A 21423-nucleotide genomic window follows, 5' to 3' on the forward strand; every position below is an offset into this window, starting at 1 on the left:
ATAGAGCTATTGAGCACAAAAGTAGAGAAATTATGCTAAACTTTAGAACATAAGAACATAAGAAATAGGAGCAGGAGTCAGCCAATCGGCCCCTCGAGCCTGCTCCACCATTCAATAAGATCATGGCTGATCTGATCCTAACCTCAAATCTTCTATCACTCTCCATCCACCCGAACCCATGTGATATCCCGGGAGAGGCGAAAAACCAGATAAAAGACCCAATGGCCAATTTGGGAGAAAAAAATCTGGGAAATTCCTCTCCGACCCATCTAGGTGATCGAAATTCTTCCAGGAGATCACTCTGTCCCTATATTTTCTACAGTACTTACCTTCTGTAAAGGCGATCTCCACCCCAGCCAGGAACAGGAATAAAACCATCTCCTGAAATCTAACACAGAATTAGAACACAGTAGGAGCAGAACCAGGCTACACGGCCCCTGGGCCCACTCCACTACCCACAGGGCCATGACCATTCCGAACCTAGACTCATGTCCAATTTCCTGCCCGCTCCCCGTCACCCTTAATTCCCTTTACTTCTAGGAAACTATCTATTTATGTTTTAAATTTATTTAATGATGTAGCTTCCACAGCTTTCTGGGACAGCAAATTCCACAAACCTATCACCCTCTGAGTGAAGAAGTTTCTCCTCATCTCAGTTTTGAAAGAGCAGCCCCTTATTTTAAGATTATGCCCCCTAGTTCTAGTTTCACCCATCATTGGGAACATCCTCACCACATCCACCCGATCAAGCCCCTTCACAATCTTATATGTTTCAATAACCACTCTCATTCTTCTGAACTCCAATGAGTAGAGTCCCAATCTACTCAACCTCTCCTCATATGACCACCCAGTTCTGGCCACCTCACTTTCGGAAGGATGTGAAGGCCCTTGAGAGGGTGCAGAGGAGATTTACCAGAATGGTTCCGGGGATGGGGGATCTTAACTACAAGGACAGGTTGGAGAAGCTGGATTTGTTTTCATTCGAGCAAAGGAGGTTGAGGGGAGATTTGATAGAGGTGTACAAGATTATGTCGGGTTTGGATAGGCTAGACGGGGATAGGCTGTTCCCACTAGTTGATGGTACAAGGACTAGGGGACACAGATTTAAGGATTTGGGCAAGAGTTACAGGGGGGATTTTTTTTTATTCGTTTATGGGATGTGGGCGTCACTGGCAAGGCCAGCATTTATTGCCCATCCCTAGTTGCCCTTGAGAAGGTGGTGGTGAGCCGCCTACTTGAACCGCTGCAGTCCGTGTGGTGAAGGTGCTCCCACAATGCTGTTAGGGAGGGAGTTCCAGGATTTTGACCCAGCGACGATGAAGGATCGGCGATGTTCTTCTAAGTCAGGATGATGTGTGACTTGGAGGGGAACTTGGAGGTGGTGGTGTTCTCATGCACCTGCTGCCCTTGTCCTTCTAGGTGGAAGAGGTCGTGGGTTTGGGAGGTGCTGTCGAAAAAGCCTTGGCGAGTTGCTGCAGTGCATCTTGTAGATGGTACACACTGCAGCCACGGTACGCCGGTGGTGGAGGGAGTGAATGTTTAAGGTGGTGGATGGGGTGCCAATCAAACGGGCTGCTTTGTCCTGGATGGTGGCGAGCTTCTTGAGTGTTGTTGGAGCTGCACTCACCCAAGCAAGTGGAGAGTATTCCATCACACTCCTGACTTGTGCCTTGTAGATGGTGGAAAGGGTTTGGGGAGTCGGGAGGTGAGCTTACGTTGAGCTTTGTTGGAGCACTGTAAGAGGTCAGAGTGGGAGTGGAGTGGAGCATTAATGACTAATCTTCCCCTCTCACCTTGGTGCTTACAGGAGCCCATGCAATGTTTTCACTGCAGTTCCTCGCACATGCCATTTATGTTGGCCATTTATACAAACCTGCTAGCTTCAGTCACAAGAACCAGAATAGGTAGGGAAAGTCCTGAATATTATATTTTTAAAAATTCAAACCCCTTGGTTCTTTTCCCAATTATCTTAAATCTGTGTCCTTTGGTTACTGTGGTCTTGACGTGTTTCTTAAAATTGCCTGTCCAATAAAAAAAGGGGGTGTGCATTATACACCATTGCGTACTATAATCAGAGCATTACGGTAATTGTTCTCCACATTGCTCAGCTTATTTCAGTTGTGCAAAAACCTCGATGAAATAAATTTGGTTTGACTCGCTCGGGGGGGGGGGCGGGAGCAGTGAAAATATTTCCACCCATTTCTCCCCATGTCATGTGCACAAGGATTAGACAGGCTCCTGGTCAGTCATCAAGGGTATCGACACGTCAATCAGATGCAATCAAAGAGAGATCGACTGTTGAAATCACAGGCTGAGTCGAGGCAGTCAGGGAAGGAATGAAGGAAGTTAAACGAACAGGAAATCCTGCAGCTCCAGAAAAACGAAAGAGAAACCCTGCACAGCTCCGACCAGAAAAGAACTAGCTTCCTCTGGGTAACAAATAAGACCTAGCAATGGAGGTCAATTCCTTGTTTCTGCACTCCAAGCGGAGTGTGCTGAAGATTGCAGAAATGGTAAGAGAGGGGAGAAAGTTTATACACAGCAACAATTAAACGGGTGATTCTCTTCATGAGGAATGTGTGTGTGTGTGTCTGGGCCCCCCTCCCCCGATGGGTTAGTGTTCTAACAGGGTCACATGCGGTGGGACTGGGTCAAAGGGGCATCGGCATTACACACATGTCACCTACCAGGAGGTCTCAGGTTTCAGCTCTGACCCTTGACCTCGGTTGGTGCAGAATTCTCTTTCTATTTATTAATTCTCAGGATGTAGGCGTCGCTGGCAAGGCCAGCATTTACTGCCCATCCCTAATCGGCCTTGAGAAGGTGGTGGTGAACCGCCTGCTTGAACCGCTGCAGCCCGTGTGGTGAAGCTGCTCCCACAGCGCTGTTAGGGAGGGAGTGCCAGGATTTTGACCCAGCGATGACGAGTTAATTGAGTTGCTGTCTCTCTTGAGTGTTATTGGAGCTGCACTCATCCAGGCAAGTGGAGAGTATTCCAGCACACTCCTTACGTGTGCCTTGTAGATGGTGGAGAGGCTTTGGGGAGTCAGGAGGTGAGTCACTCGCCACAGAATACCCAGCCTCTGACCTGCTCTTGTTGCCACAGTATTTATGTGGCTGGTCCAGTTAAGTTTCTGGTCAATGATGACCCCCAGGATGTTGATGGTGGGGGATTCGGTGATGGTAATGTTGTTGAATGTCTAGGGGCGGTGGTTAGACTCCCGCTTGTTGGAGATAGTCATTACCTGGCACTTGTGGGGCACGAATGTTACCTGCCACTCACCAGCTCAAGCCTGGAAGTTGTCCAGGACTTGCTGCATGTGGGCACGGACTGCTTCATTATCTGCGGAATAATAGTTGACCTGTTCAGGAGAGGAAGGAAGAAAATTGAACATAAAAAGGCTAGCGGGTTCTACAAATAATAGGTAGAATTCCCTTTACTGAGTGAATAACGTGTGTCCTTTCCACCTGTCTGCAGGTTGTAGCTTTCGTAGCTTTTGTTTCCTTTGCCGCTTCCTCCTCCTCGGGGGTTTTCATAGCCGTTCCGCTCATGGAGGTGTTCATCACGCTGGCCTTCTACCTCTTGTATCTACTCAAGCTCGACTCAAAAATAACCCTTTTGTTCTGGCCACTGATGGTAAGTACAATCAATTGCAAGTTAATATTACAAGCTGGGTCAGACCTGATCAAAAGGTGGCACGGCCGTTAGGAGGACCCAGTAGTTTGGAAAACTGAAAGGTGCAAGACCAGTGAACTTCATTGTGGTTTATCTCTGCTGTACCTGCCCTGGGAGTGTTTGATGGGACAGTGTAGAGGAAGCTTTACTTTGAATCTAACCTGTGCTGTACCTGCCCTGGGAGTGTTTGATGGGACAGTGTAGAGGGAGCTTTACTCTGTATTTAGCCCGTGCTGTACCTGCCCTGGGAGTGTTTGATGGGACAGTGTAGAGAAAGCTTTACTTTGAATCTAACCTGTGCTGTACCTGCCCTGGGAGTGTTTGATGGGACAGTGTAGAGGGAGCTTTACTCTGTATCTAACCTGTGCTGTACCTGCCCTGGGAGTGTTTGATGGGACAGTGTAGAGGGAGCTTTACTCTGTATCTAACCTGTGCTGTACCTGCCCTGGGAGTGTTTGATGGGACAGTGTAGAGGGAGCTTTACTCTGTATCTAACCCGTGCTGTACCTGCCCTGGGAGTGTTTGATGGGACAGTGTAGAGGGAGCTTTACTCTGTATCTAACCCGTGCTGTACCTGCCCTGGGAGTGTTTGATGGGACAGTGTAGAGGGAGCTTTACTCTATATCTAACCCGTGCTGTACCTGCCCTGGGAGTGTTTGATGGGACAGTGTAGAGGGAGCTTTACTCTGTATCTAACCCGTGCTGTACCTGCCCTGGGAGTGTTTGATGGGACAGTGTAGAGGGAGCTTTACTCTGTATCTAACCCGTGCTGTACCTGCCCTGGGAGTGTTTGATGGGACAGTGTAGAGGGAGCTTTACTCTGAATCTAACCCGTGCTGTACCTGCCCTGGGAGTGTTTGATGGGACAGTGTAGAGGGAGCTTTTCTCTGTATCTACCCCATGCTGTACATGCCCTGGGAGTGTTTTATGGGACAGTGTAGAGGGAGCTTTACTCTGTATCTAGCCCGTGCTGTACCTGCCCTGGGAGTGTTTGATGGGACAGTGTAGAGGAAGCTTTACTCTGAATCTAACCCGTGCTGTACCTGCCCTGGGAGTGTTTGATGGGACAGTGTAGAGGGAGCTTTACTCTGAATCTAACCCGTGCTGTACCTGCCCTGGGAGTGTTTGATGGGACAGTGTAGAGGGAGCTTTACTCTGAATCTAACCCGTGCTGTACCTGCCCTGGGAGTGTTTGATGGGACAGTGTAGAGGGAGCTTTACTCTGAATCTAACCCGTGCTGTACCTGCCCTGGGAATACAGATGCTGATAATTGGTGCCTGGTAGGGGAATGGGGTCTATTCCCCAGCAATGACATCCCTCACCTTAAGGGGATGAAAAAGAAAATATTAACTGAAAGTTTAATTTTTTCCAGGATTCTGTAAATTCTGTGTTTGCGGCTTTGCTCCTGCTGGTTGTCTGTATTAGTGCTGTGGCTGGCAAGGTAACTGCTGGGATCATAACAGGGTCGGTAAGTAATGAACAATCAAATGACCTCAAGAGAATGGGTGTATGACTGGTGCCTGATGAGACCGGGCTCAGAATATGCGTTGATGTTGATCATGGAATTCGTTCTCAGGATGTGGGCATCGCTGGCAAGGCCAGCATTTATTGCCCATCCCTAACTGCCCTTGAGAAGGTGGTGGTGAGCCACCTACTTGAACCGCTGCAGTCCGTGTGGTGAAGGTACTCCCACAGTGCTGTTAGGGAGGGGTTTCTAGGATTTTGACCCAGTGACGATGAAGAAACGGCGATATACTTCCAAGTCAGGATGGTGTGTGACTTGGAGGGGAACTTGGAGGTGGTGGTGTTCCCACGCGCCTGCTGCCCTTGTCCTTCTAGGTGGAAGAGGTGACGGGTTTGGGAGGTGCTGTCGAAGAAGCCTTGGCGAGTTGCTGCAGTGCATCTTGTAGATGGTGCACACTGCAGCCACGGTACGCCGGTGGTGGAGGGAGTGGATGTTTAAGGCGATGGATGATCCGGAGACATGAGTTCAAATGCCACCACGGCAGCTGGGGAATTTAAATTGTGGAATAAAAAGCTAGTATCAGCAATGATAAGTCCCGGATTGTCGTTAAAAACCCATCTGGTTCACTAATATCCTTTTCGGGAAGGAAATCTGCCGTCCTTACCCGGTCTGGCCCACATGTGACTCCAGGCCTACATGTGACTCCAAACCTACAGACTAACAAGCCACTCAGTTGTCAAGGCGGCGGCTCGCCACCAGCTCCTCAAGGGCAATTAGGGATGGGCAATAAATGCTGGCCTTGCCAGTGAATTCCACATCACATGAATGAATAAAAAAAAGCTCAGTCCCCTGTGAAATTGCGGGGGGTTACATGGTCCTAATGCCTACCCTACCCGGTGTCAGTCTTCACAGTCGAGCCAGATCTTGAAGGTGCGGACTCATATTGGGGTACAGAACCCCAGGCCCACCCTCAAACTCCCCAAAGAGTTCATGTGCAAGAGCAGGGTGGGGGGGGGGCGATATTCAACCACCGGAAGGCATCACAACCAATCCTGATACTGTCTTCACTCGAAGTCCCCCACACTTGCCAGCGAGAGCAGCAACCAGGCTGAGTGTCCCTTCTCCCTAAGCCAAAGGTCCCGAGACCAACTGCAGCTCCCCTCTACTGCGATAGGCTAATGCCTCACCTAGACCGAGTCTGGAACCCACCTGGTCTGTGTGGCCCAGGAATGCACCGGTCAGTCAGTGCATTAATGCATCGAGGGAGCTACAGAAGTTACAACGTGGAAACAGGGCCATTCGGCCGATCGAGTCCGTGTTGGCATTTACCCTCCATGCGAGCAAAGAGTCCCAATCACATTTACCCCGCCCTGTTTCCCGTATCCCTTCAACACATTTTCCTTCAATCCCCCCCCTCTCCAAGCTCATCTTGAATGTTGACAGTTTCTGCCTTGACCGCTAACCCTGGGAGTGAATCCCACAGCCTCACAACTCTCTCTGTGTGTGAGGGAGTTCCTCCTGTTCATTGTTCTATTCTCTTCCATTTAATCTCGTATCGATGGCCCCTCGTTCTTGAACCCTGAACTAGTGAAAACAGTTTGCTTCTATCCACCCTGTCCTAAACTGTCATAATTTTAAACGCTTCTATCGTGTCGCCCCGCAATCTGCTTTGTTCTCATGAAATAAGACAATATTTTTCAAGGACAAAAGCAAAATACAGCAGATGCAGGAAATCTGAAATAAAAACAGAAAGTGCTGGAAACACTCAGCAGGTCAGGCAGCATCTGTGGAGCGAGAAACAGAGTTAACGTTTCAGTCGATGGCCTTTTGTCAGCAAGGTGTCTGAATGAGAGTTGAGCTCTTCCCTGTGAATGCTAACTGTCTTCTGTCTCATCTCCAGGTCTTTGGGTTCGTAGCGGTTGCCCTTTACGCTGCAGACACTTACCTAATGTACAGCCTCATGTCGTTCAACCAGCGCAAGGCTCCCAGCACGTAACGCACTGGAAGCCGGGTCTCCGTGACTTAAGTCAGCTGCCGATTTGTCAGTCTGACCCACCTCCTGATGGATTCCGCAGCTTCAGCGATGGCCCTCTCTGGGTCACTTCTCCTGCACTCCTAGATCGACCCGCGCCGTTTGCTTCGCGGCCGCACCCACCCCCATGGCCAACAAGCTGGGAGAATTCAAGATGGCGCAAGGTCGCGGCGCTGATTTGGCAAGGAAGGAATTTTGCCTTTGACACGGCCTGCCTTAATCCAGAGGAGAATCCTCCCACTGAGCTTTGTCAATGTAACATTCCCGGTCGGTAGAAATTCCTCTTGCACGATGACATCTTTACATCGAGTGTACAGCACAGAAACAGGCCATTCGGCCCAACTGGTCTGTGCCGGTGTTTATGCTCCACACGAACCTCCTCCCACCCCTCTTCATCTCACCCCATCAGTATATCCTTCTATTCCTTTCTCCCTCTTGTGTTTATCCAGCCTCCCCTTAAATGCATCTATACTATTCACCTCAACCACTCCCTGTGGTAGCGAGTTCCACATTCTCACCACTCTCTGAGTGAAGAAGTTTCTCCTGAATTCCCCATTGGATTTATTAGTGACTATCTTATATTGATGGCTCCTAGTTTTGAACCCCCCCACCCCCCCCCACAAGTGGAAACATCTTCTCTACGTCCACCCAGCTTAAAGTGGTCGTGTTCGTCTTTACGGGTTTGCCAGAGATATTAAGCAGAGGAAATGCTCAGAAACAGACTTACTATGTTACCTCACACAGTGAGCGCAAGCAATGCTTAGCCCGCGCATGCCGGCAGGTGGGACTGTTTGAATGGCTGGGTAAAGGGCCCAGTTCTGCATACCCAGAGTGCGGTCCCTTTAAGATGCTCCTATTGTGCGTGCTGTAAGTTACGCACTTGTTAATTGTCGCTCCGATCACTCCTGCTCTGAAAGCACAATCGCCGCGAGACTTCAACAGATTTTCACATGTGCCTTGGAAAGTTGCTCCTTTAATAAAAAATAATCTCCAAAACAAAAATGTTTCTTCTTATCTTTTATTTACAGAAAGACTTACATTTCTATAGCACCTTTCACAACCTCAGGACGTCCCAAAGCGCTTTACAGCCAGTGAAGTACTTTTTGAAGTGTAGTCACCGGTGTAATGTAGGAAACGCGGCAGCCAATTGCCGCACAGCAAGCTCCCACAAACAGCAATGTGATAATGGCCAGATAATCTGTTTTAATGATGTTGACTGAGGGATAAATATTGGCCCCAGGACACCGGGGAGAACTCCCCCTGCTCTTCTTCAAAATAGTGCCGTGGGATCTTTTACGTCCACCTGAGGGGGCAGACACGGCCTCGGTTTAACGTCTCTTCCGAAAAACGGCACCTCTGACAGTGCAGCGCTCCCTCGGCACTGCACTGGGAGTGTCAGCCCTAGATTTTTGTGCTCAAGTCCCTGGAGTGGGACTTCGGACCCACAACCTTCTGACTCAGAGGCGAGGGTGCTGCCCACTGAGCCACGGCTGCCCTAACACATGGGACTGTCGAAGTGAGGCAGTGAATGTGGGCGGGGTTCATGGGTGAGGTTCCAGCTGCATCAGTACAAGACAGAGGGGAGTGCGAGAGGAACATCCAAACTGGAGTCACTGTGTTCCGTTCTGGGCCCCGCACCTCAGGAAGGATATATTGGCCATGGAGGGGTGCAGTGGAGCATTAACCTGAATGATCCCAGGGCTAAAAGGGTTAAATTATGAGGACAGGCTGCACAGACTGGGCTTGTATTCCCTGGAGTTTAGAATATTGAGGGGTGATCTGATCGATATGATGTAAAATGGTAAAAGGATTAGGGCAGATAAAGAGAAACTATTTCCTCTGGTGGGGGGAGTCCAGAACAAGGGAGCATAACCTTAAAATTAGAGCCAGGCCGTTCAGAGGTGATGTCAGGAAGCACTTCACACAAAGGGTGGTGGAAATCTGGAACTCTCTCCGCAAAAAGCTGTTGAGGCTGGGGATCAATTGAAAATTTCAAAACCGAGATCAATAGATTTTTGTTGGGTAAGGGTATCAAGCGATATGGAGCAAAGGCAGGTGAATGGAGTTGAGGTGCAGATCAGCCATGATCTAAATGAATAGCAGAACAGGCTGGAGGGGCTGAATGGCCTCCTGCTGTTCCAGTGTTGGTAATACTGCAACTTACCCACTGCACCACCAGAGGGGGCTCTAACTTTATAGATACATAGATACATAGAAGATAGGAGCAGGAGTAGGCCATTCGGCCCTTCGTGCCTGCTCCGCCATTCGATGAGATCATGGCTGATCCTTTAATTCAGTATCCCGTCCCCGCCTTCTCTCCGTAACCCTTAACCCCTTTTGCCCGTAGAAATATATCTAATTCCCTCTTAAATATATTTAATGAGCTGGCGTACACTGCCCTCTGTGGCAATGAGTTCCACAGGTTCACCACTCTCTGAGTGAAGAAATTCCCCCTCATCTCTGTCCTAAATGGTTTAGCCCTTATCCTTAAATTATGTCCTCTAGTTCTGTTCTCACCCGCCAAGGGAAACATTCCTTCTGCATCCAGTCTGTCTAGACCTGTCAGAATTTTATACACTTCTATGAGGTCCCCTCTCAATCTTCTAAACTCCAGTGTGTACATCCCTAAACTACATAGTCTCTCCTCATAGGTCATTCCCGCCATTCCTGGTATCAGCCTGGTGAATCGCCGCTGCACCCCCTCCATGGCAAGAACATCCTTCCTCAGATGAGGCGACCAAAACTGTACACAGTACTCGAGGTGTGGTCTCACCAGTGCCCTGTACAGCTGCAGCAAGGTATCCCTGTTCCTGTATTCTAACCCTTTTGCTATGAAGGCCAGCATACCGTTTGCCTTCTTGACCGCCTGTTGCACCTGCATGCTCGCCTTCAGTGACTGGTGTACAAGAACACCCAGGTCTCTCTGTACTTCCCCCTCTCCCAATCTATTGCCATTTAAATAATAATTTGCCCTCCCGTTCCTGCACCCAAGGTGGATAACTTCGCACTTGTCCACATTATAGTGCATCTGCCATTTATCCGCCCAATCGCCCAGTCTGTCCAAATCGCTCTGGAGCTTCCTGGTCTCTTCCTCTGAGCCCACCCCACCTCCTAGTTTAGTGTCGTCTGCAAATTTGGAAATGCTGCATCCGACTCCCTGATCCAGGTCATTAATGTAAATTGTGAACAGCTGGGGGCCCAGGACAGATCCCTGTGGTACCCCACTTGTTACTGCCTGCCATTCAGAAAATGAGCCGTTTATTCCAACTCTCTGTTTTCTATCTGACAGCCAGTTCCCTATCCACGCCAAAACTTTCCCCTTTATCCCATGAGCCTCAATTTTCCATGCTAATCTTTTATGTGGGACCTTATCGAAGGCCTTTTGGAAGTCCAGGTACACCACATCTACTGGCTCTCCCCCATCTATTCTACCAGTTACTCCCTCAAAAAATTCCAATAGATTAGTCAAGCACGATTTACCCTTTGTAAATCCATGTTGACTCTGTCCTATCCTGTCCCCATTTGCTAAGTGCTCCGCTATTTCATCCTTAATGATGGACTCCAGCATTTTGCCCACAACTGATGTAAGGCTTACAGGTCTGTAATTACCTGCTTTTTCCCTACCCCCCTTTTTGAATAGTGGGGTAACGTTAGCTACCCTCCAATCCATCGGCACTGTTCCCGAGTCTAATGAATTCTGAAAAATCATCCTTAGTGCATCCGCTATCTCTAGGGCCACCTCCTTCAGTACCCTAGGATGCATGTTATCAGGCCCTGGGGATTTGTCCACCTTCAATCCCTTTAGCTTCCTTAACACCATATCCTTAGAGATATTGATTTGCGTCAGTTCCTCCTTTGCCAATGTCCCTATTTTTCCCGATATCCCAGGGAGGTTTTTTGTGTCTTCCTTCGTAAAGACTGACCCAAAGTATGCATTTAGTTGATCTGCCATTTCCTTATTTCCCATTATATATTCCCCCGTATCTGACTGCAATGGACCAACTTTGGTTTTCACCAGTCTTTTCCTTTTGATATATTTATAAAAGCTTTTGGAGTTAGTTTTTATATTTTCCGCCAGCTTGTTTTCGTAAGCTATTTTGCCCCTCTTGATCATGCCCTTTGCCCTCCTTTGCTCTATCTTAAACTGTTCCCAATCTTCCGCTCTGGCGCTTTTTTTGGCTATTTTATACGCCCTATCTTTGGATTTTATGCTGTCTCTAATTTCCCCTGTTATCCACGGTTGAGTCACCTTTTTAGATTTCCTTTTATGCCAGATTGGTATAAACAATTTTTGCAATTTTGTCATTCTATCTTTAAATGTTTGCCATTGTTTATCTACCTCCAGTCCTCCCAGGAACGTTGTCCAATCAGACCTACTCAGTTCCCGTCTCATGGCATCATAATTCCCCTTGTTTAAATTCAGGACCTTAGTCTCTGAGTCAATTTCTTCGCTCTCCATTATGGTCCGGAACTTGTGGTCGGGATGGCGGACAACTGGCAGCGTTCGCCCTCATTGCGCCTTCGAAACTGACCGCAACTTGGCGATTTGGCACAGGTGGAAATCCCGAAGTCGCAGTCTGTCAATGACAGCTCCAAAACTGGCTGCGCTGTGCTCCGTTCCCCACCACCACCCGCCCCGGCCCCCTCCTGTCCTGCACAGCCGGCGATCAGTGAAATCTCGTAAATCATTGAAAACTGACAAAAACTTCGGCTCTTCCGCAGTAAGACACAGAAACATAGAAGATAGGAGCAGGAGTAGGCCATTCGGCCCCTCGAGCCTGCTCCGCCATTTAATGAGATCATGGCTGATCATCCAAATTCAGTACCCTGTCCCTGCCTTCTCCCCATATCCCTTGATCCCTTTAGCCTTAAGAAATATATCCAACTCTTTCTTGAATATATTTAATGAATTGGCCTCAACTGCCTTCTGTGGCAGTGAATTCCACAGGTTCACCACTCTCTGGGTGAAGAAATTCCTCCTCATTTCAGTCCTAAATGGCTTACCCCTTATCCTTAGACTGTGACCCCTGGTTCTGGACTCCCCCGCCATCAGGAACATCCTTCCTGCATCTAGTCTGTCTAGTCCTGTTAGAATTTTATAAGTTTCAATGAAAGCCCCTCTCATTCTTCTAAACTCCAGCGAGTATAAGCCCAATCGACCCAATCTCTCCTCATATGTCATTCCTGCCATCCCAGGTATCAGTCTGGTGAATCTTCGCTGCACTCCCTCCATGGCAAGAACATCCTTCCTCAGATAAGGTGACCAAAACTGCACACAATACTCAAGGTGTGGTCTCACCAAGGCCCTGTACAACTGCAGCAAGACATCCTTGTTCCTGTACTCGAATCCTCTCGCTACGAAGGCCAACATACCATTTGCCTTCTTAACCGCCCGCTGCACCTGCATGCTTACCTTCAGCGACTGGTGCACAAGGACACCTTGGTTTCGTTGCCCTTCAGTTACATGCCCCACTAAAAGTGAGACCCAAAGGGATTGGGCGTAACTGGGGTTTTTAACAGCATACTGACTGTTAAACAAAGGTTAAGGGCCTGAAAAACTAATATTAATTTTGTGCAGTGTGAAATTTGTCCATTTTAATAAAAATTTAAATTTTTAAGAAGCTTTTCAAAAAAATGTTTTTTATTTTTTTAAGTTTGTCCATCTTTATTTCAGGTTTGCCTTTTAAGAACATAAGAAATAGTAGCTGGAGTCAGCCATTTGGCCCTTCGAGCCTGCTCCACCATTCAATAAGATCTTCTACATCATCTCCACTTTCCCGCCCGATCTCCATATCCCTTAATTCACAAAAATTATTGACCTCTGTCTTGAATATACTCAAGGACTGAACATGCACAGCCCTCTGGGGTAGAGAATTCCAAAGATTCACCACCCTTTGAGTGAAGAAATTTCTCCTCATCTCAGTCCTAAATGGCCGACCCCTTATTCTGAGACTGTGACCTCGTGTTCTAGACTCCCCAGCCAGGGGAAACATTTTCCCAGCATTAACTCTGTCAAGCCCCTTAAGAATTTTATATGTTTCAATGAGATCATCTCTCATTCTTCTAAAATCTAGGGAATATAGGCCTAGTCTACTCAATCTCTCCTCATAGGGCAATCCCCTCATCCCAGGAATCAGTCTGGTGAACCTTCGCTGCACTCCCTCTAAGGCAAGTATGTCTTTCCTTAGGTAGGGAGACCAGAACTGTACACAGTACTCCAGGTGTGGCCTCAGCAATGCCCCGTATAATTATAGTAAGACTTATTTACTCTTATACTCTAATCCCTTTGTAATAAAAGCTAACATACCATTTGCTTTCTTAATTGCTTGCTGTACTTGCATGTTAACTTTCTGTGATTCATGTACAAGGACACCCAGGTCCCTCTGAATGCAAACATTTCCCAGTCTCTCACAATTCAAAAAATAATCTGCTTTTTTGTTTTACCTACCAAAGTGGATAACTTCACACTTTCCCCACATTGTATTCCATTTGCCATGTTCTTGCCCACTCAGTCAACCTGTCTATCTCTCTGCAGCCTCTTTGCGTTCTCCTCACAGCTTACTTTCCCACCTAACTTTGTATCATCAGCAAACTTGGATACGTTACACTCAGTCCCTTCATCTAAGTCATTAATATAGATTGTGAATAGCTGAGGCCCAAGCACTGATCCTTGCGGTACCCCGCTAGTTACAGCCTGCCAACCCGAAAAAGTCCCGCTTATTCCTACTCTCTGGTTTCTGACCATTAACCAATCCTCAATCCATGCTCGTGTATTACCCCCAATATCATGAGTCCTAATTTTGTGTAATAATCTCTTGTGTGGCACCTTATCAAATGCTTTTTGAAAATCCAAATACACTACATCTACCTGTTCCCCCTTATCCATCCTACTAGTTACATCTTCAAAAAACTCTAACAGATTTGTCTAACACTATTTTCCTTTCATAAAAGCATGTTGACTCTGCCCAATCCTATTACACATTGTCCGCATGCCCGATACGAGACTCCTAAAACAAGCGCTCTACTCGGAGCTCCGGCACGGCAAGAGAGCCCCAGGTGGGCAGAGGAAACGCTTCAAGGACACCCTCAAAGCCTCCTTGAAAAAGTGTAACATCCCCACCGACACCTGGGAATCCCTGGCCCAAGACCGCACAAAGTGGAGGAGAAGCATCCGGGAAGGCGCCGAACACCTCGAGTCTCTTCGCCGGGAGCAAGCGGAAGCCAAGCGCAGGCAGCGCAAGGAGCGCATGTCAACCCAAGCACCCCACCCACCCGCCCCTTCAACCACCGTCTGCCCCACCTGTGACAGAGACTGTAGGTCCCGCATTGGACTCATCAGTCACCTGAGAACTCATTTTTAATGTGGAAGCAAGTCATCCTCGGTTCCGAGGGACTGCCTAAGAAGAAGGATTATGATTTTCTAAGTGCCCTGTTACCATGTCCCTAATAATAGATTTTAGCATTTGCCTGGATGAGTGCAGCTCCACCAACACTCAAGAAGCTCGACACCATCCAGGAAAAAGCAGCCCGCTTGATTGGCACCCCATCCACCACCTTAAACATTCACTCCCTCCACCACCGGAGTACCGTGGCTGCAGTGTGTACCATCTACAAGATGCACTGCAGCAACTCGCCAAGGCTTCTTCGGCAGCACCTCCCAAACCCGCGGCCTCTTCCACCTAGAAGGACAAGGGCAGCAGGCACATGGGAACACCACCACCTCCAAGTTCCCCTCCAAGTCACACACCATCCTGACTTGGAAGTATATCGCCAATCCTTCATCGTCGCTGGATCAAAATCCTGGAACTCCCTCCCGAACAGCACTGTGGGAGAACCTTCACCACACGGACTGCAGCGGTTCAAGAAGGCGGCTCACCACCACGTTCTCAAGGGCAACTAGGGATGGGCAATAAATGCCGGCCTTGCCAGGGACGTCCGCATCCCATATACGAATAAAAAATTTAGCCGACTACTTCCGCATGTGAGTGCCCCAAATCTTTCTTTTGCTCTCTCGAACTATTTTAAAAAGTTAGAATTTTAAGAGCTTACTCACTTCCTTGTTCGCTGTCTGTGAGAATTCAGCCTTTTGATTGGCTGCTTAGACAGCTTGTTGACGTCACAGCAGCTCACACAAGGGAATCCCCACTGTGCTCCGTTCACTCCTGCCCACAAATTCCGGACCTATATTTCTTTTTTCCAGGGGCAGGAATCATGAGGACCTGGTTTGAGGATTTAGGGAGATTTTCCGCACCGTGTTTAGTGTTTAATTTCAGTGCATGCTGGGGGTAAGTAACCTTTTACGGCAGGGAAATAGGGTAAAAGCCTTTCACGACCATTTTCCCAACCCAGAAACCATGCCCTGAACTCCCTCAAGCTTTCAGGACCGCCCCAAAGCACTTTACAGCCAATGAGGTCCTTTGTTTGAAGTGTAGTCACTGTTGTAATGTAGGAATCACTGCAGTCAATTTGCGCACAGCAAGCTCCCACAAACAGCAATGTGATAATAACCAGATAATCTGTTTTTAGTGATGTTGGTTGAGGGAAAAATATTGGCCGGGAGGAAGGGAGGTGCGGGGAGGGGGAGGGGCAGGGCAGAGGGCGAGGGGTGGGAGTGGGGTTGGAGAGGAAGGGTGGTGGGGAAGCAGGAGGGGGGACAGGGAGTAGGGGCGGGGAGGAGGGGTGGGGAGGGGCAGGTGAAGGGGTGGGGAGGTGGCGGGGCGGGGCAGAGGGTGAGGGGTGGGAGGTAGTGAAGGGGCTGGGAGGAGGGGGAGCGAGGAGGGGGGAGAGGAAGTGTGGCGGGGTGGGGGGGAGGGGCAGGTGGAGGGGTGGGAGCGGGGAGAGGCAAGGTGTGAAAGGAGAGTGCTGCAGTGCCAGGTTTGCTGCTTGTAGCTCTGGGATAGGTTGAGTTTCATCTGAATCCAGCCCTGATCTTTGCAGCGAACAGTTCTGCTGATCCTGAAGAAGGTGCATTGAGCTGCCGAGAATTCAGTTTGACAGGCCTCTGTATGGAAAGTGACTGTAACAGGGGAAGTGCGAGAAGGTACAGTGATCGGTCGTTCAGCGAGTTGCGGAGAGTTTGCACAATACAGACACAGCACTAAGAAGCTGAGGCTTCCGGACTTCCATTACCACCTAACAGCTTTATTTCCTAATCTACAATGGGGCCTGACAAGGTTCTTTGCAACTAAACACCATCTGTCACGACCCAAACATTTTATGAGCTCCCCTATCCGTCAGTGTTGGTCCCTCACTATATCCGAGTGAATTCCCGCTCCCTCAAAGCACTGAAGCCCAATTTGTCTCAGTCCCCTCCCACGGGCACACACCCGTAACAAGGCTCCGTTTCATGGAAACAGTGGCCTCTCCCCTAACCCCCCACTCTGCACCCAGCCGGTGTAAACCTGGACAATGAGCTATTCAACCGTGGAACTATTAAAATATATATAGAGAATAACATATACCCGGGAGTGAGTTACAGGATGGAATCTAATCGAGGGGTTCGGGGGGTTTATATATTGAATAACATATACCCGGGAGTGAGTTACAGGCTGGAATCTAATCGGGGGGTTCGGGGGGTTTATATATAGAATAACAGATACCCGGGAGTGAGTTACAGGCTGGAATCTAATCGAGCGGTTCGGGGGGGTTTATATATAGAATAACAGATACCCGGGAGTGAGTTACAGGCTGGAATCTAATCGAGGGGTTCGGGGGGTTTATATATAGAATAACAGATACCCGGGAGTGAGTTACAGGATGGAATCTAATCGAGGGGTTCGGGGGGTTTATATATAGAATAACAGATACCCGGGAGTGAGTTACAGGCTGGAATCTAATCGAGGGGTTCGGGTGGTTTATATATAGAATAACAGATACCCGGGAGTGAGTTACAGGCTGGAATCTAATCGAGGGGTTCGGGGGGTTTATATATAGAATAACAGATACCCGGGAGTGAGTTACAGGATGGAATCTAATCGAGGGGTTCGGGGGGTTTATATATAGAATAACAGATACCCGGGAGTGAGTTACAGGATGGAATCTAATCGAGGGGTTCAGGGGTTTATATATAGAATAACAGATACCCGGGAGTGAGTTACAGGATGGAATCTAATCGAGGGGTTCGGGGGGTTTATATATAGAATAACAGATACCCGGGAGTGAGTTACAGGCTGGAATCTAATCGAGGGGTTCGGGTGGTTTATATATAGAATAACAGATACCCGGGAGTGAGTTACAGGCTGGAATCTAATCGAGGGGTTCGGGGGGTTTATATATAGAATAACAGATACCCGGGAGTGAGTTATAGGCTGGAATCTAATCGAGGGGTTCGGGGGGTTTATATATAGAATAACAGATACCCGGGAGTGAGTTACAGGCTGGAATCTAATCGAGGGGTTCGGGGGGTTTATATATAGAATAACAGATACCCGGGAGTGAGTTACAGGCTGGAATCTAATCGGTGGGTTCAGGGGGTTTATATATAGAATAACAGATACCCGGGAGTGAGTTACAGGCTGGAATCTAATCGGTGGGTTCAGGGGGTTTATATATAGATAATACCAGATACCCGAGAGTGAGTTAGATAGCTAATGTTACCCCACTATTCAAAAAAGGTGGTAGAGAGAAAACGGGGAATTATAGACCAGTAAGCCTGACATCGGTAGTGGGGAAAATGCTAGAGTCCATTATAAAAGATGTAATAGCAGAGCACTTGGAAAACAGTGACAGGATCAGATAAAGTCAACATGGATTTAAAAAAGGTAAATCATGCTTGACTAATCTACTGGAATTTTTTGAGCATGTAACTGGTAGAATAGATAAGGGAGAACCAGTGGATGTGGTGTATTTGGACATTCAGAAGGCTTTCGATAAGGTCCCGCATAAGAGATTAGCGTGTAAAGTTAAAGCACATGGGATTGGGAGCAAGGTACTGACTTGGATAGAGAACTGGCTGGCAGACAGGAAGCAAGGAGTTGGAATAAACGGGTCTTTTTCCGAGTAGCAGGCAGTGACTAGTGGGGTACCGCAGGGATCGGTGCTAGGACCCCAGCTATTCACAATATATATTAATGATCTAGACGAGGGAACTAGATGTTATGATTTGGACAGGTTGGGTGATTGGGCAGATGTATGGCAGATGCAGTATAATGTGGATAAATGCGAGGTTATCCACTTTGGTTGCAAAAACAGGAAGGCAGATTATTATCTGAACAGCAATAGATTGGGAGAAGGGGAAGTGCAACGAGACCTGGGTGTCCTTGTGCACCAGTCGCTGAAGGTAAGCATGCAGGTGCAGCAAGCGGTTAAGAAGGCAAATGGTATGTTGGCCTTCGTAGCGAGAGGATTCGAGTACAGGAACAAGGAGGTCTTGCTGCAGTTGTACAGGGCCTTGGTGAGACCACACCTTGAGTATTGTGTGCAGTTTTGGTCGCCTTATCTGAGGAAGGATGTTCTTGCCATGGAGGGAGTGCAGCGAAGATTCACCAGACTGATACCTGGGATGGCAGGAATGACGTATGAGAAGAGATTGGGTCGATTGGGCTTATACTCGCTGGAGTTTAGAAGAATGAGAGGGGATCTCATTGAAACTTATAAAATTCTAACAGGACTAGACAGACTAGATGCAGGAAGGATGTTCCCGATGGCAGGGGAATCCAGAACCAGGGGTCACAGCCTAAAGATAAGGGGTAAGCCATTTAGGACAGAGATGAGGAGGAATTTCTTCACCCAGAGAGTGGTGAACCTGTGGAATTCTCTACCACAGAAGGCAGTTGAGGCCAATTCATTAAATATATTCAAGAAGGAGTTAGATATATTTCTTAAGGCTAAAGGGATTAAGGGATATGGGGAGAAGGCAGGGACAGGGTACAGAGTTTGGATGATCAGCCATGATCTCATTGAATGGCGGAGCAGGCTCGAGGGGCAGAATGGCCTACTCCTGCTCCTATCTTCTATGTTTCTATGAGTTACAGACTGGAATCTAATCGAGGGGTTCAGGGGGTTTATATATAGAATAACAGATACCTGGGAGTGAGTTACAGGCTGGAATCTAATCGAGGGGTTGGGGGCTTTATATATAGAATAACAGATACCCGGGAGTGAGTTACAGGCTGGAATCTAATTAAGGGTTCGGTGGGGTTTATATATAGTATAACAGATACCCGAGAGTGAGTTACAGCCTGAAATCTAATCGAGGGGTTCGGTGGGGTTTATATATAGAATAACAGATACCCGGGAGTGAGTTACAGGCTGGAATCTAATCGAGTGGTTCGGGGGGTTTATATATAGAATAACGGATACCCGGAATGAGTTACAGGCTGGAACCTAATCGAGGGGTTCAGTAGGTTTATATATCGATTAATGGATACCCGGGAGTTACAGGCCGGAATCTAATCGAGGGATTCGGGGGGGTTTATATATAGAATAACAGATACCCGGGAGTGAGTTACAGGCTGGAATCAAAATGAGAGGTTCGTGGAGTTTGTATATAGAATAACAGATACACAGGAGTGAGTTACAGACTGGAATCTAATCGAGGTGTTCGGATGGTTTATATATAGAATAACAGATACCCGGGAGTGAGTTACAGACTGGAATCTAATCGAGGGGTTCGGGGGGTTTATATATAGAATAACAGATACCCGGGAATGAGTTACAGGCTGGAATCTAATCGAGGTGTTCGGGAGGTTTATATATATAACGGATACCCGGGAGTGAGTTACAGGCTGGAATCTAATCGAGGGGTTCGGGGGGTTTATATATAGAATAACAGATACCCGGGAGTGAGTTACAGGCTGGAATCTAATCGAGGTGTTCGGGAGGTTTATATATATAACGGATACCCGGGAGTGAGTTACAGGCTGGAATCTAATCGAGGTGTTCGGGAGGTTTATATATATAACGGATACCCGGGAGTGAGTTACAGGCTGGAATCTAATCGAGGTGTTCGGGAGGTTTATATATATAACGGATACCCGGGAGTGAGTTACAGGCTGGAATCTAATCGGGTGGGTTCGAGGGGTTTATATATAGAATAACAGATACCCGGGAGTGAGTTACAGGCTGGAATCTAATCGAGGGGGTCGGGTGGCTAATATAAAGCTACCCATCCCCCACCCCTCTCCAGTTTCCCTCCTGGCCAGTGTTTTTTCCTCCTTAAGCACTCTCACGTCTGAGTCGGAAGGTTGTGGGTTCAAGTCCCACTCCAGAGACTTGAGCTCAAAATCCTGACTGACACTCCCAGTGCGGCACTGAGGGACTGCTGATCTGTCGGAGGTGCCGTCTTTCAGATGAGACATGAAACCAAGAGAGTCTGCTCTCTCGGGTGGACGTAAAAGATCCCACAGCACTCAGGTTGTGAAAGGTGCTACATAAATGCAAGTTCTTTCTTTTCTCGCTGGAGTTGGGCAGAGCGACAGGAACCAGCGTGGAAGCGAAGGGGTTTGGCGAGATGCCACAGAGTGATGCTTGCGACATCAATGCTATTGGCGTATTGCTATTGTCAACCGTGAGGGATTATGGAGTGTCCTCAAATTCGGCTGCCCTCAAAAGTTTGTCACCATCCTCCGTCTGCTTCACGCCGACATGCAAGCCGTGATCCTGACCAACGGCTCCACCACAGACCCAATTCACGTACGAACCGGGGTCAAGCAAGGCTGTGTCATCGCACCAACGCTCTTCTCGATCTTCCTTGCTGCAATGCTCCATCTCACCCTCAATAAGCTCCCCACTGGAGTGGAGCTAATTTACAGAACAAATGGGAAACTGTTCAACCTCCGTCGCCTCCAGTCCAGATCCAAGGTCGTCCCATCCTCTGTTGTCAAATTACAGTATGCAGACGACGCTTGCGTCTGCGCACACTTGGAGGTCGAACTCCAAACCATCGTCAACACCTTCACCAAAGCGTAAGAGAGCATGGGCCTTACACTAAACATCCGTAAGACAAAGGTCCTCTACCAACCTGCCCCCGCCACACAGTACTGCCCCCCGATTATCAAAATCCACGACAAGGCCTTGGACAACGTGGACCACTTTCCATACCTCGGGAGCCTACTGTCAACAAGGGCAGACGTCGATGACGAAGTCCAACGCCGCCTTCAGTGTGCCAGTGCAGCCTTCGGTCGCCTGAGGAAGAGAGTGTTTGAAGACCAGGACCTCAAACCCGGCACTAAGCTCATGGTCTACAGAGCAGCAGTGATACCCGCCCTGCTGTATGCCTCAGAGACATGGACCATGTACAGCAGGCACCT

The 21423-nt window shown here is 48.3% G+C and overlaps 1 protein-coding gene across 2 annotated transcripts; it reads left to right on the forward strand.

Moving 5' to 3' along the window:
- Positions 1 to 2109: 2109 nt before the first annotated feature.
- Positions 2110 to 8176, forward strand: LOC147116731 (chemokine-like factor). 2 transcript variants are annotated; one of them, XM_085991857.1, is made up of 4 exons: positions 2133 to 2513; positions 3479 to 3637; positions 5050 to 5145; positions 7043 to 8176. In XM_085991857.1, the coding sequence occupies exons 1-4, from the start codon at positions 2454 to 2456 to the stop codon at positions 7136 to 7138; spliced, it is 411 nt and encodes a 136-aa protein (XP_085847983.1). In that variant the 5' UTR covers positions 2133 to 2453; the 3' UTR covers positions 7139 to 8176. The 2 variants fall into 2 exon arrangements, with proteins under 2 accessions (XP_085847984.1, XP_085847983.1); XM_085991858.1 differs by lacking the exon at positions 5050 to 5145 and having other exon boundaries at positions 2110 to 2513.
- The last annotated feature ends 13247 nt before the right edge of the window (positions 8177 to 21423 follow it).

Source organism: Somniosus microcephalus, chromosome 6 (assembly GCF_052327205.1).
Source record: "Somniosus microcephalus isolate GS21.2 chromosome 6, FLI_Smic_1.0, whole genome shotgun sequence".
NCBI classification, from domain to species: domain Eukaryota; kingdom Metazoa; phylum Chordata; class Chondrichthyes; order Squaliformes; family Somniosidae; genus Somniosus; species Somniosus microcephalus.

Excerpts from the sequence above, each read along its gene's own strand:
- LOC147116731 (XM_085991857.1), top strand. The coding sequence starts at position 2,454 with ATGGAGGTCAATTCCTTGTTTCTGCACTCCAAGCGGAGTGTGCTGAAG. Across the intron at positions 3,638-5,049 it reads TTTTGTTCTGGCCACTGATG|GATTCTGTAAATTCTGTGTT; the intron begins GTAAGTACAATC and ends AATTTTTTCCAG. Across the intron at positions 5,146-7,042 it reads CTGGGATCATAACAGGGTCG|GTCTTTGGGTTCGTAGCGGT; the intron begins GTAAGTAATGAA and ends TCTCATCTCCAG.